Raw genomic sequence first — 13,297 nt, forward strand, 5'->3', positions numbered from 1 at the left:
TTGGTCTGTGGATTGATCAAAATGCTCCTTTTAAAAGGCAAAGATATATGGTCAAAAAAATTTTTGTAAATGCTACATACTACATCTTACTCTTACAAAGTCTCAATGCATGCTGGCATACTAAGGGCTCTGAGAAGTCTAGCAGAAAAAAGATGTGTGTAACTTTAATATTCCAGTAACCCTGCACAGAACTAGCCTCATGTGGAGCTCGCTAGTGGGCAATGCTGTCCTAAAGTGGTAATCCTCTCCTCTATTTCTCTTTCCCAGCCATGGCAAATCTCTTTACATGCTTTTTTTCCTCACTGAGCTTTTTTGTTTTAAGCCACATTTCAGACTCACCTTGTTTGTTTTTCCTAGCTATTTCCCAGTTGTTTAGTCTGGATTGCACTTGGAGATGCTGTCTGTATGGTGCTCTGATATCTTCATTTTCTTCACTGATAGCTCTCCTGAAGACTGTGAAGCCCACATGACTGCCTGATAGAGCAACTGGTCTTCCTTTATTGTGATTTTGGAAAAAGATCTCTTTGTCTATCGGCTTGTTATTGGCTGATCTCACAAAGACATTACGGTGTCGATGTCCCTCATTGATTATACCCATTCTTAAGAGAGATTACATAATAAGTTGTGTCAGCGGCTTCATGTTGATGTATGGCAAAACCAATACAATATTGTAAAGCAAAAGTAATAATAATAATAATAATAAAAAAATAAGTTGTGTCAGTCCTATACACCTACATCTATAGATGTTTATCAAACACTTTTCTTGTTACAAATTTGTACAGAGATGGAATAAAGTATAAATATACATGGATTAGATGTCATTAAAAGGGTTTTTAAACACTGGAGAATTTTACCTGTGGCTTGCTTTGTAGATGTGAGTTTTTTTCCAATCTATAAACTCACACATATGAAATATACAAATATACCTGTACTTTTTTGGCTATACCCAGCTAAGTTCATCCATTCAAAGACTTCCCAACTTTCCTCACAATTGCCACCAATCCACCCCACGCTGGAAGTGATGAGTCTGAGCTGTGGGATATGACTACCATAAGTGACGTGCTTCCCTGGGTTCTGGGGTACACGGGGACCAATTATTGAAAACTAGTGAAGGACATTTGGTCCTTCTGACATCTAGTGAAGGAAAAATAACCAATACCCAGAAAACAAATAAATAGTGATAAACACTTTTCAGACCATTAAAACAGGGTTATGTGAGTATGACTGGGCAGCTATTGGGTACTTTAGATTCCATGGTCATCTCTTGTGGAGATGACATTTGAGATCCTAATAAAGAGACAAAAAAAAAAAAGTGTGAACAAAGAGGGAAATCCAAGCAGAGGAGACACGTGGTGCAAGGACTCTAAAGCAGGACCCAGTTTGAGATGGTTACGAAATCAGAAGCTCAGGAAGCAGGGGCATGATGTGTTTGTTGGAGAAAACTATAGGATGAGCACTTTAAGTAAGGCAAAAATCAGGCCCAGTAGGGTTCTGTTAGCCCTGGTGGGAATTTGAGAGTTATCAGCATATCAGTGGTATATTTAAAGCCAGAGCCCTGGATGAGGTTACCTGTGGAGAGTAGCCAGAAAAGGGAGGGGCTCAGTATAGATTTGGTACACTGGACAGTAGAGAGGTTGAGCTGAGAAGAGCAGGTCAGAAAGAACTGCAAAGAAACAGCCAATGAGATCAGAGTTTAGATGTCTGAAGAGCCAATAGCATAAAGAAAGAGTTTCAGAAAGGAGGGATTGGTAAACGCTGTTGAAGGAGTGGGGTGAGAGGAAAACACAGGCATAGCCACCAAATCCAGTGGCAACATGGAAATTATTGATGACTTTGACAAGAGCAGATGCAGTGTTCATTGGAATGAATTGAAAAAAAAAATCATGACCATAGAAATTGAAATATGGATGTAAAAGTTAGAGTTTGTTTAAGACTGGATTTAGTCTTTAAACTGTGTACAGTAGCTTAGAAGAAAGTAATGAGAATGGGAATACGCACTATACCTCCTTATCTTCTGTCCCACCCCCAACCCAAGTAAACATGAGGCAAGATTCTCAGGAGAGAGGAGACTGATGGTAGGAAGAGAGAAGTTGGGAACTTACCACACTGTGGATATGTATATGAATGACCAATAAAGAATGCCTAAGGTCCCATCACTTCATGGGAAATAGATGCGGAAACAGTAGAAACAGTGTCAGACTTTATTTTGGGAGGCTCCAAAATCACTGCAGATGTTGATTGCAGCCATGAAATTAAAAGACGCTTACTCCTTGGAAGGAAAGTTATGACCAACCTAGATAGCATATTGAAAAGCAGAGACATTACTTTGCCAACAAAGGTCAGTCTAGTCAAGGCTGTGGTTTTTCCTGTGGTCATGTATGGATGTGAGAGTTGGACTATAAGGAAAGCTGAGCACCGAAGAATTGATGCTTTTGAAGTGTGGTGTTGGAGAAGACTCTTGAGAGTCCCTTGGACTGCAAGGAGATCCAACCAGTCCATTCCAAAGGAGATCAGTCCTGGGTGTTCAGTGGAAGGACTGATGCTATAGCTGAAACTCCAGTACTTTGGCCACCTCATGAGAAGAGTTGACTCATTGGAAAAGACCCTGATGCTGGGAGGGATTGGGGGCAGGAGGTGAAGGGGACGACAGAGGATGAGATGGCTGGATGGCATCACCGACTCGATGGATGTGAGTTTGAGTGCACTCTGGGAGTTGGACAGGGAGGCCTGGCATGCTGCAATTCATGGGGTCACAAAGAGTCAGACAACACTGAGTAACTGAACTGAACTGAACTGAACTGAAGGCTTGTTTGAGAGATTCAGAACTGGTTTTTTTATTTTTTATTTTTTTAAATAAATGTATTTATTTTAATTAGAGGTTAATTACTTTACAATATTGTATTGGTTTTGCCATACATCAACATGTATCCGCCACAGGTATACACGTGTTCCTCATCCTGAACCCCCCTCCCTCCTCCCTCCCCGTACCATCTCTCTGGGTCGTCCCAGTGTACCAGCCCCAAGCATCCAGTATTGTGCATCGAACCTGGGCTGGTGACTCATTTCATATATGATATTATACGTGTTTCAATGCCATTCTCCCAAATCGTCCCACCCTCTCCCTCTCCCACAGAGTCCAAAAGACTATTCTATACATCTCTGTCCAGTCATACCAGGCACCATTCTGATCCACCTAACAGATGGAGGTTATTCCCCTGGAGATTATTGCCCTGACAGGAAAAGAAACAGGCACAGAGAATTAGTAACCTTGACCAAAGTTACTGTGTTGAAGCAGGGGTTTGAACTCAAGGAAGTTTGGTCCAGAGTCAGGGCTCTTCACCACCACATCCCACTAGCTCTTCATGAGTTGTAATTGAAACCACAGGGCATGGGTTTTTATTTTGTCCAGTTCTGTCCTTCTTTGGGCATAACAAGGCAGAAAGTTGGGTTCTGTGATCAAGAGAAAGATGCAAGGGAGTAAAATGTGTTTGCAAGACAGTATGTGATGACAGTGGAATCAAACCTGGGTGAAGAAGAAAGTAAAGACACAGGGTTGCATATAATGAGAACGTTGGAAATCAAAGCATAACAAAATTTGATGGAAGAATCTCTTTCCTCTGGGGAGAACTGGAGATGATTTAGAAAATAGGAAGTAAGTTATTCATTATGTGGGAAAGAGAACAAATTACCCGAGCTGAGGACACGGAGGACATGAGAGGTCAGGCAAGAAGAACTGTCATCCACTCCTCTCACCAACAAGAGAAGAGTTAATTTTTGGCCAAAAGAAGGAAAATAAATATTAAGGTCTTGAAGTGCCAGAACTCCCCATCAGCAGCAACTCTATGGGAGAGAAGTAAGACAGTCAGTACCGCATATCCCATTCTTTTCCCTCTCCAGTTGTCTTCCCTCCACTCACAGATCCAGAAATTCCTGGTTTGACTACCCAAGTTAATATTACATGTAATTATTAAGAAGACATGTCTTTAACTCTCATGTTCACTTTGTTGTAAAATATCTTCCTTTCTTACAGTTCTGTTATCCTTATTAGGCTGTCGTTTTTTCACTCTACTCTTCTTCCTCTTTCATTTATTATTACATCAGTCAGTGACCAAATTCTGTTCACGCTGAGATGTTCCTCAATGTTCCTCATCCTCTTCCTCGTGCTGACTTTTAGCCGACGGCTTAGCTTGTACTCCTGTCCACCTTCCTACCTCTCAGAGTGACTTTGCAAAACATGGGTCTTGTTACATGACCACTTTGTTTAAAAGACTTTGATGATTCCGCAAATTCCTTTGTTTAATATAGAATTTCCTGTAAAATCTATTTCGTTACTTTGCACCAACCACACCAAACTGCCCTTTTTCCTAAACCACAGCCTAGTAAAGAACTTGAAAGATTCCAAGTAATGAAAATGTTTTGGTTCCTCCTACTGCCTCATAGGTTAACCACACTAGACGGTAATTTAACATTTTATTTTATGAAATAACACCAAATGTAGACATAAGTTGAAAATAATTAGCTTTTTTAGATTTTCCTGAATTTCTCTCTTCTCTTTCTCTCTATCAGTGCTCCAGGTTCACTGGTGCCTTAAGGAAATACTCAGTCTGGCTATTGGCTATTTTAGTATTGTCCTCAACACAAATAAAACTCTCCTTTTGGCCACAAGTTTACTTCCAACTGGAAGGTTCATCCACCTCTTTACCCATTTAGTCAACTCTACTTGTCCTTCAAGGTTCTAGTCAAATATTATGTCCATTATAAAGCTCCCCCTGACTCATCCAGGAGTAATTAGATATAATAATAATTGCTTTCAGCCTTTAGATGTGAATGTTTCTCTGTAGAAGCACATATTCCACTGTTAGGGAAATTTTCTGTGTGCTGGGCATCTCTGCTCATTTCCCCATATTATATCATTAAATACTCATAACTACCATATAATATTAAGTATTAGTATCCCCACTTTACAGATGAGTAAGCTGTGGGCAAGAACTTATCACCCAACTCACACAAGCTATTATTAAGATCTAATACGACAATGAATATAATTAAGTTATAAAAAGCTAAGAGCTCTAGACCTGGAAGGCACTATTAGTGTTTATACTTTTTAGCCTTTGTGTAGTAATAAGTGTTTATATTTTCATATCTCTGGCCAATAATAGAGGGAATTTATTATTCCCACAAAAAGAAATCCTCTTAATGTTAATTAAAATAAAACTCTCAGAATGATGCTACAGTCAAGTGCAATGCAAACTATGAGGATCGTCTACCCCAAACATTCCTGGGACTCCCCTGTCCTTTGAGAAGAGGCTGGGACTCAGGTCTTTGGAGGTGAAAGCCTAGAGTATTCCCTGGTTATGCCATTTTCTCTACTTTCTCATGCTTTATTTTCCTCACTCTAATTATTCTTGATAAGGGTTTTTAGTAGAGCTCAGCATTATCTTATCCCAGAAAGAAAAAAAAAAAAATGTCAGTGATGAGTGGATGGTGAGTATGCAAAAAACAAACATAGCAAATTTTTAAATTTGCTGTGGAAGCATTACCCGAAAATTTAACCTTTGGCAATTCAAAAAAACATGAGTTTCTAGCAAAATAAATGAGATCAGTTTTCTTCCTCTGGATCTTCAGTTCACTTCAGTTCAGTCGCTCAGTTGTGTCCGACTCTTTGCGACCCCATGAATCGCAGCACACCAGGCCTCCCTCTGGATCTTATGTGTGTTTTATTGCTAGAAAGTCTTTCAATTTAACCAGTCTCCACACCAAGCTCTTCTTTTTCCTTAATTAACATCAGAAGTTTTCATTCGCTCTTTTATGAGTTATTTGTTGGTGACCCTTATTAGCTTTGCCATGGCCTTAAATTTGTCCTTGCATTTACTGTCTTACTATATAAGATTTTATGGTTAATTCTGAGTTTATATGAGCTAGATTTCCTGGGCATTATATTTGCATTGTATACAGTCACATTTTACAGAATCTCTTATAACATTTTTGTCTATAATTTTATGTAAATGACTGGCATCCAGTTTGTTAGTTTCCTCATATGTTCATGCATATAAATGAGGAAAACTAAATAACTATAAATCATTCAGTTAATGGTAGACCTTTAAAGATATAGTAAAATATTATTTAAAATTTCCTATTTCTACAAAATAAAAGACTTTAATAAAATATTGTAATTTGGCTTTACCTCCAAACTCTTCTGTTTTTCATTCTGTACTTACTGAACATATACGCTTAAAGTATTTTTCAAGGAGCAGGGAATAAAGTAATGTTTCTGCCTCCAAATAGCTGGACAGTATATTGAAGAACTGTAACAAGTCAAGGCATTTCACAGATTTAGGTATGTTTATTTGAAAATGTGTTTTCTCACTTTCTTCCCTGCTCTAAGAACCCCCCTAAAAAAACCATAATCCCTACAATAATATTTTTTAGATCTTGTTTTCAGCTATTTGTATACCTGTTTATTCATTCCATGGTTATAAAGACCTAAAATATGTCAGGTATTAGGGACACATGAGCAACACTATAGAAAAGATTGATTATATTCAGATGTTAAAAAGGTAAAAGGTATGTAAATTACTAATTTCAAATAATGTTTAGTGCTATTCTTTCAACAGTTATTTTTTCAATATCTACTCTACACTAAAATTCTGATCTATAAAGGAAACCATATAGGAATATGGGAGACTGAAGGGCAGGGGTGGGGGAGTTGTTCAGGGAAGGCCTCTCTGAGGAAGTAACATTTGAACTGAGACCTAAATGACAAATAGAAGCAGAAGAGTTTCCTAACTTGGGTCAAGGGAATCTGTGGATCAAATGCAGAAGACCTATAAACTTGGAGGGAAAAATTATTACATCTCCTTTTTCTCTAGACTCAGACTAAAATTTAACGTTTTCTTCTGTTTGAATGTAGGCAACAAACTTCAGTAGCATTAGCCACACCGTTGCTTTGTGTATTTTCATATCACATCATATTGCAGGATCTTTAAGTATCATCATTGCTTTGAAAATGTATTCCTTAGATCTACCACTGGATCTGATTATACATTCCATTAATAAAGAGTCACATGTATGAGTGTGTCAGTTATGTATTACTAATCACCCCAAATTTAAGTGCTTAAAATAATACCCCATGATTCTATAGATCAGATATTCAAGCTGTACTCAGCTGGGCAGTTCTTACCAACTAGCCTGGGGTCACCCATGTGGCAGCCATCATCTGGCAGCCATCTGAACCGAAGAATTCAAGGTGTCTCACTCCCATGCCTGGCAGCTGGTGCTGACTGTTTGCTGGGCCACATGCTCCAGCAGGCTAGCCTGGGCTTCTTCACGTGGTGGTGGAGTTCCAAGAGAGGAAGAACAATAGCTTCAAGGCCTTTTAAGGCTAAGGCTTCCACTGCATTCTGTAGGCCAGTTCATGGTTAACTTGAAAGGAGACTGTATGCCTGTGACCACAGGAAAGTATGATTAATTGAGGGCCACTACCATAAATAATCTCGGGTTTCCTTGATGGCTCAGATGGGAAAGAATCTGACTGTAATGCAGGAGACCCAGGTTCCATCCCTGGGTCAGGAAGATACCCTAGAGAAGGGAATCGCTACCCACTCCATATTCTTGTCTGGAGAATTCCATGGACAGAGGAGCCTGGTGGGCTACAGTCCATGGGGTTGCAAAGAGTCATACATGAATGAGCAACTAACACCTTCTTTTTACCATAAATAATCTATCTGATTACCCTATCATAATTTTATAAAATATTACATTAATTTTAACATAATGTCCTTTATAATGTTGTCTTTTATGCTGTAAGGGAAGAAAATTTCCTTCTATCCTCTTAGATTCTGTGACTAGGATGAAGAATTAAACTGACATAAAGCTGGTTAACAAGAAAAAAAGCATATAAACTTATTGAATTTTTTTACAAGTACATGGGAGTCGTCAAAAGGAAAATGAAGACCAGAAATCATTAGGCCCAAAAACTTATATACCTTTTTTGCAAAAAGAATGATAAATTATGGGGATATGAGAAGACAAAGGAGCTTGGACTGGGGTAGTATATCATGGGACAGTGACTAGGAACTAAATAGAGGGAATGAATGGAAGGTCATTTTAGTAGGCCTGTTTGCACAGGTCCATTTTGGCACTGACTCCCAGTCTCTGGCAATAAGAATGTTCTCTTCCAGTACAAGGAGAGCACCTTTCCAAAGGAAATTTCGTGTCCAGCTTTTATGTAGAAAAGGGGAGGGCAGAGAGCCCTTCCTGAATCTGCTGTCTGTCAAATGCCTTCAGCTCAAATAATCAATATACCAAAGTGCCATATTTTGACATTGGAGGATCTGAACTCTTTCAGTGCCCTTTAAAATATTCTGAGAAGTGGTCTATCAGCTTTACCACATTGTCGAAGAGGCTCATGGCACCTTGATCTGGAGGCAGGGAGTCTGGGAGGAGGAATGCAAAAGTCTGAAGGCAGGAATGAGCTGCCAAGTTCAACATCTTGTGGGAGCAGAAAGAAGTTTCTGTGGCTGAAGCCAGGGTAGCTGGAGCAAGGCAGAATTAGGCCATGTGGCTTTAGTTGGAAGATTTTGAAACTTGTAGAAAGACTCCCCCATCAGAGTTTAGAAAATTGGTGTTTTATGCATGTGTGTGTGTGTGTGTGTGTCCAGTGGACTGTAGACTGCTAGGCTCCTTTCAAGAATACTGGAGTGGGTTGCCATTTCCCATTCCAGGGGATCTTCCCGACCCAAGAATCAAACCATATCTCCTGCATTGACAGGTGGATTCTTTACCACTGTGCCACTTGGGAAGCATATTAATCTATAATTTTCTAAATATATTGTGGCTCTATTTCCATTTTAGTGCATAAAACTACTACTCATTCCTTTTTCTCATTATTTTAAATAATTTTATATTATTCCACTAAAGGATGCATGATCATTTCATTGTTCCCTATTTTTAGCAAACATTTAGACTTTTCCTATTCTTTGTGTAAATAGCATGACTGTATTTTTCTTTTTGTTTACTTCTAAGAGAGTATGCTTAAGAATGATTTTAGAATTGCTGGGTTATGTGTATGTGCTTGTAAAGTTTGACAGATTTTAAATTGTTACTCAAAAAAAGATGGTACCAGTACCAATTTACACTCCATGTGATATTTTTATTATTATTAACTACCAAGACTTTATCTATACTTATTAAAATCTATTATAAGAAACTTTTGTTATTTACTGTTTATTCTCTTGTTTCAGAACAATGAGATGGGGGAGCTACAAAGAATACGGATGAAGGATGAAATCCGAGAATATAAATTCCGAGAGGCCCGTCTCCTTCAGGACTACACTGAACTAGAGGAGGAAAACATCACGCTGCAGAAACTGGTGTCCACATTAAAACAGAACCAGGTGAGGTTTAAGATTTTTGGTTGCACTCCACTGGATTCACACCTTCTGAAATCTTCTTCCTTCTTAATCTTAAATCTTAACCCTTTTAAAATCTCTATACTAAAATTCTGATCTATAAAGTAATCATATAGGAATATGGGAGACTTTATCAGAAAATAAACTATTGAAATTTGCCTCAATCTCCCAACATTAATTATGTGCTGAATTTCCCAACCCTCCTATTTCAGCTAAAATTTAAAAGGCAAACCTAGAAGTACTATAATTAACCAAAAAAACTTTATTGGATAGAAAAAATTTACTTTATTCTTTAGTTATATGTTAATTTATTTCTGGAGTAAGCTAAATGTGTTGTAATTAATCTAACCTGATGACTTACTAAAAGCCTTATTATAAACTTGTAATACAAGCTTAAAGTTTCCCTGCAATCTATCTCTTTCACTCTCTTTCTTGTAAATTGTTTTCAAATCATGCAAGGAAGGGTATTATGAAACGTACATCAGTCAGAACAAGAAGATGCCTAATTTCTTTGTTCTGCTGTAACCTGACAAAAAAGATTGCATGTGTACATTTGAATAATTTTGTGAGTGATGAGGCTTAGAAACCTTAATTGTTTAATTTTCCTGATCAATTTGCTTTCTGGTTTGTTATAGCTATTAGTAATAGCATTCTTGAGTCTGTACTTTTAATAGGATTTATTTATGAGTAAACTTTATAGGTAGTTAAGCAAAGGTAAGCTGGATTTCAAGGTGTTTTCAAAGGTGGTTTTTCCACCACAACCCTATTCTGGTCTAAATGTTGTCATAAGCTCTCAGATCAGGTCAACAAACTGCACCAGGCACTGTGCTAGGCTGAATTCAGAATCCAAAAGGTAGGATTCTCATCCTCTGTCAATTTGGAGGTCAGTCCAGATGTATGCTTCTACTTCTTTCCCTTCCCAAGTTAGTATCTCCTTCTAGAACTGATCCATGGGTTCTATGTTTGCAGTTTCAACCAACCACAGATTGAAATTTTTCTTTTAAAAAAAAAAAAAGAAAGAAATTCCAGAAAATTCCGAAAAGCAAAACTTGAATTTGCCTCACACTGTCAGGTACATAGCATTTATATTGTATTAGGTATTTTTAAATAATCTAGAATCGATTTAAAGATGTACCAGTGTGCATAGGTCATATGCAAATACTATGACTGCTTTATCTAAGGGATTTGAGCATCCACACAATTTGGTATCTGTGGGGGCTCCTGGAACCAATACCCCATGGATACTGAGGGACAGTGGTGTGGTTTTGATAGATATAAAGATGAAGAGGGGAGTGGTAAAATCCAGAAGGAAAAAAAAATCCATGTATTGACACAATTGAAATCTGATTTCTGATCATTGCTACTTCCCCCCAGTGTTGGGGAGCAAGATGTCTGCTAAGGAGTGCAGGAGAGGTTCTAGACCATTAAAAAAAGAGTTACCTGTATATTCCATGTGTTTTTACCTCATTCCTTTCCCTTTAAGCACTGAATCATTGTGTGTGCTGAGGCTGGCAGTACTAGAGGTCCCAGCTCTTGATTTGGCTGAGGTCAGTAAGCTCACAGTGGAGAAAATTAGGAAAAAAAAAAAAAAAAAGTTTCTCAGAAATGTCTTAAAATAAGAAGGGTATTTTTTGTTGTTTTGGTTTTTTGTTATTGATGAAGAATATAGAGGACTTGAAGTGCAAATAAAGTGGTCATTTCTCCTGATCCCTAAAGCCCTCACAGCTCTCTGCATGGACCAGACTGTGAGAGCACCCATCTGCACTGTAGGGAACCCCATCACTGCACGTGGTAGACTGATGTCCTCAGGAGGTTAATTTAGGCCAGTATTAGGTATTCTTGAAAGACTGTCAAGGAATCCTGTGAGAATTCATTAGCCCAGATGCCATTTCTATTGGAATTTGTACTACGAGTTTGGCTGATTACTGTTTACTGTTTACTCATGCCCTCCCAGGAGTAATTGAAACATGGAAATCAAATGCTTAACTCAGAAGTTGGGAAAAAAAACAGGAAAATATATACATCTTTTAAATTTTATTTTCTAGATATAATATGGTAATGTTCCCAATTAAGTGTTGAATTAATTAATTTAAAATCATTTTCCATACAAAGGGTCATTCTGGCTTACTTAACAAGTGAGTGCACTGTAGTACCACGTTTCTCCTAATTAACGAAACACTGATTTTGTTTTTTTTCTTCCTATTGGCCTTTACTTACAGAATTTAGCATTCAAATACATAACAATGGCTGGCTTTCACTTTCAGAATTGGTCTGAATGTTGCTTTGTACTGAAGCTTCCTATACACAATATACTCCTCCAGCCTGGTTTGAGGTTTCCCTAAATAGCAAAGCTCCTAGGATTGTAAAGTGTTTAGTTCTAAGAACTAAACAATCAATAGATTATTTTCTAAATAATTGTTTAAATAGCACCCCTTACTCCCTATGTAGTTTCTATATTTTATAGTCTGTTTCTAGCTCTCTTCATTACAACCTAACCCTAAAACAGGGCCTGGTCCATAGCTGCTGCTGCTGCTAAGTCGCTTCAGTCGTGCCCGACTCTGTGTGACCCCATAGATGGCAGCCCACCAGGCTCCGCCGTCCCTGGGATTCTCCAGGCAAGAACACTGGAGTGGGGTGCCATTTCCTTCTCCAGTGCATGAAAGTGAAATTGAAAGTGAAGTCGCTCAGTCCTTAGCGATCCCATGGACTGCAGCCTACCAGGCTCCTCTGTCCATGGATTTTCCAGGCAAGAGTACTGGAGTGGGGTGCCATTGCCTTCTCCGATAGTAGGCGTTAAATAATTGTTAAAGAATATGTAAACTTTTTTTCTTTATCTTACATCCACAAGTCAGCTTAGAGAGGAAACTAAAATTTAAGATTGTTATTATTAACCATGTCAATTTTTATCTGTGATCCTAATTATGAAATATAGGAACACCAAACAGTTGACTCTGAAAACTTTAGCCACATTCCTCACGTTTGGGTCTACGTCCCAAATAGCTCAGTTGGTAAAGAACCTGCCTGCAATGCAGGAGACCCTGGTTCAATTCCTGGATCGGGAAGATCTGCTGGAGAAGGGATAGGTTACCCACTCCAGTGTTCTTGGGCTTCCCTTGTGGCTCAGCTGGTAAAGAATCCACTTGCAATGCAGGATACCTGGGTTTGATCCCGGCGTTGGGAAGATCCCCTGGAGAAGAGAATGGCTACCCATTCCAGTATTCTGGCCTGAAGAATTCCTTGGACAGTCCATGGGGTCGCAAAGAGTTAGACACAACTGAGCGACTTTCACTTCACTTTGTCTAAAATAAAACCAGACCTTGCCTTATATTAAATATGCTTTATACCTTTATACTTTTCAAACCCAAATATCTGAAAGTGCAATAAACAGAAGAAGTCATATGAAGGTATCAATTGTCATTTTCCCAACAAACCATCAGAAAAATTCATTGATTATTTTAAAAAGCTGATAATTAGACCTCTTGCAGTAAGATATCACCTCAATAGAGATTTAGCAGAATCTCAAAATGGGGTGTCCAGGGGAAGGATGTTCATATGATTTGAGGATCTGAACTGGTGGCTCTTGCATGGTGGGAAAGTGGTTGGGATAGACAGAGTTTATGACATAATAGCTTTGAGTAAGGAGGTACAACAAAGTGAGGGTCTTGATTTAAATCTTGAGGAAGCTGGTTTAGTTGGGTGTTATCTTCCAGGAGCATGTTTTTCACTCAAGTAGCTAGTTTTTTATGTCTCATCCCAGTTATTGGTTAACATAGAGGAAAGACTAACATAGGACAGGAAATCATATTCAGTTCTTAGAGATGTGATGGTAGAAGAGAGAAATAATAAATTCCATGTCCCTCCTGTCTCACATACTGAACTAAGACACT

At 38.5% G+C, this 13,297-nt stretch overlaps 1 protein-coding gene across 3 annotated transcripts in view; it reads left to right on the plus strand.

Annotated features, from left to right (window-relative positions):
• LOC120858537 (protein bicaudal D homolog 1) overlaps positions 1-13,297 on the plus strand; it is a 252,137-nt gene that overhangs the window by 170,639 nt on the left and 68,201 nt on the right. For all 3 annotated transcript variants that reach the window (XM_040234666.1, XM_040234664.1, XM_040234665.1), the window contains exon 3: positions 9,243-9,395. In XM_040234666.1, the coding sequence (XP_040090600.1) occupies positions 9,243-9,395 (153 nt within the window). The remainder of the gene's footprint in view (positions 1-9,242; positions 9,396-13,297) is intronic.

This window comes from Oryx dammah, unplaced genomic scaffold (assembly GCF_014754425.2).
Source record: "Oryx dammah isolate SB20612 unplaced genomic scaffold, SCBI_Odam_1.1 HiC_scaffold_29, whole genome shotgun sequence".
Taxonomy (NCBI): Eukaryota; Metazoa; Chordata; class Mammalia; order Artiodactyla; family Bovidae; genus Oryx; species Oryx dammah.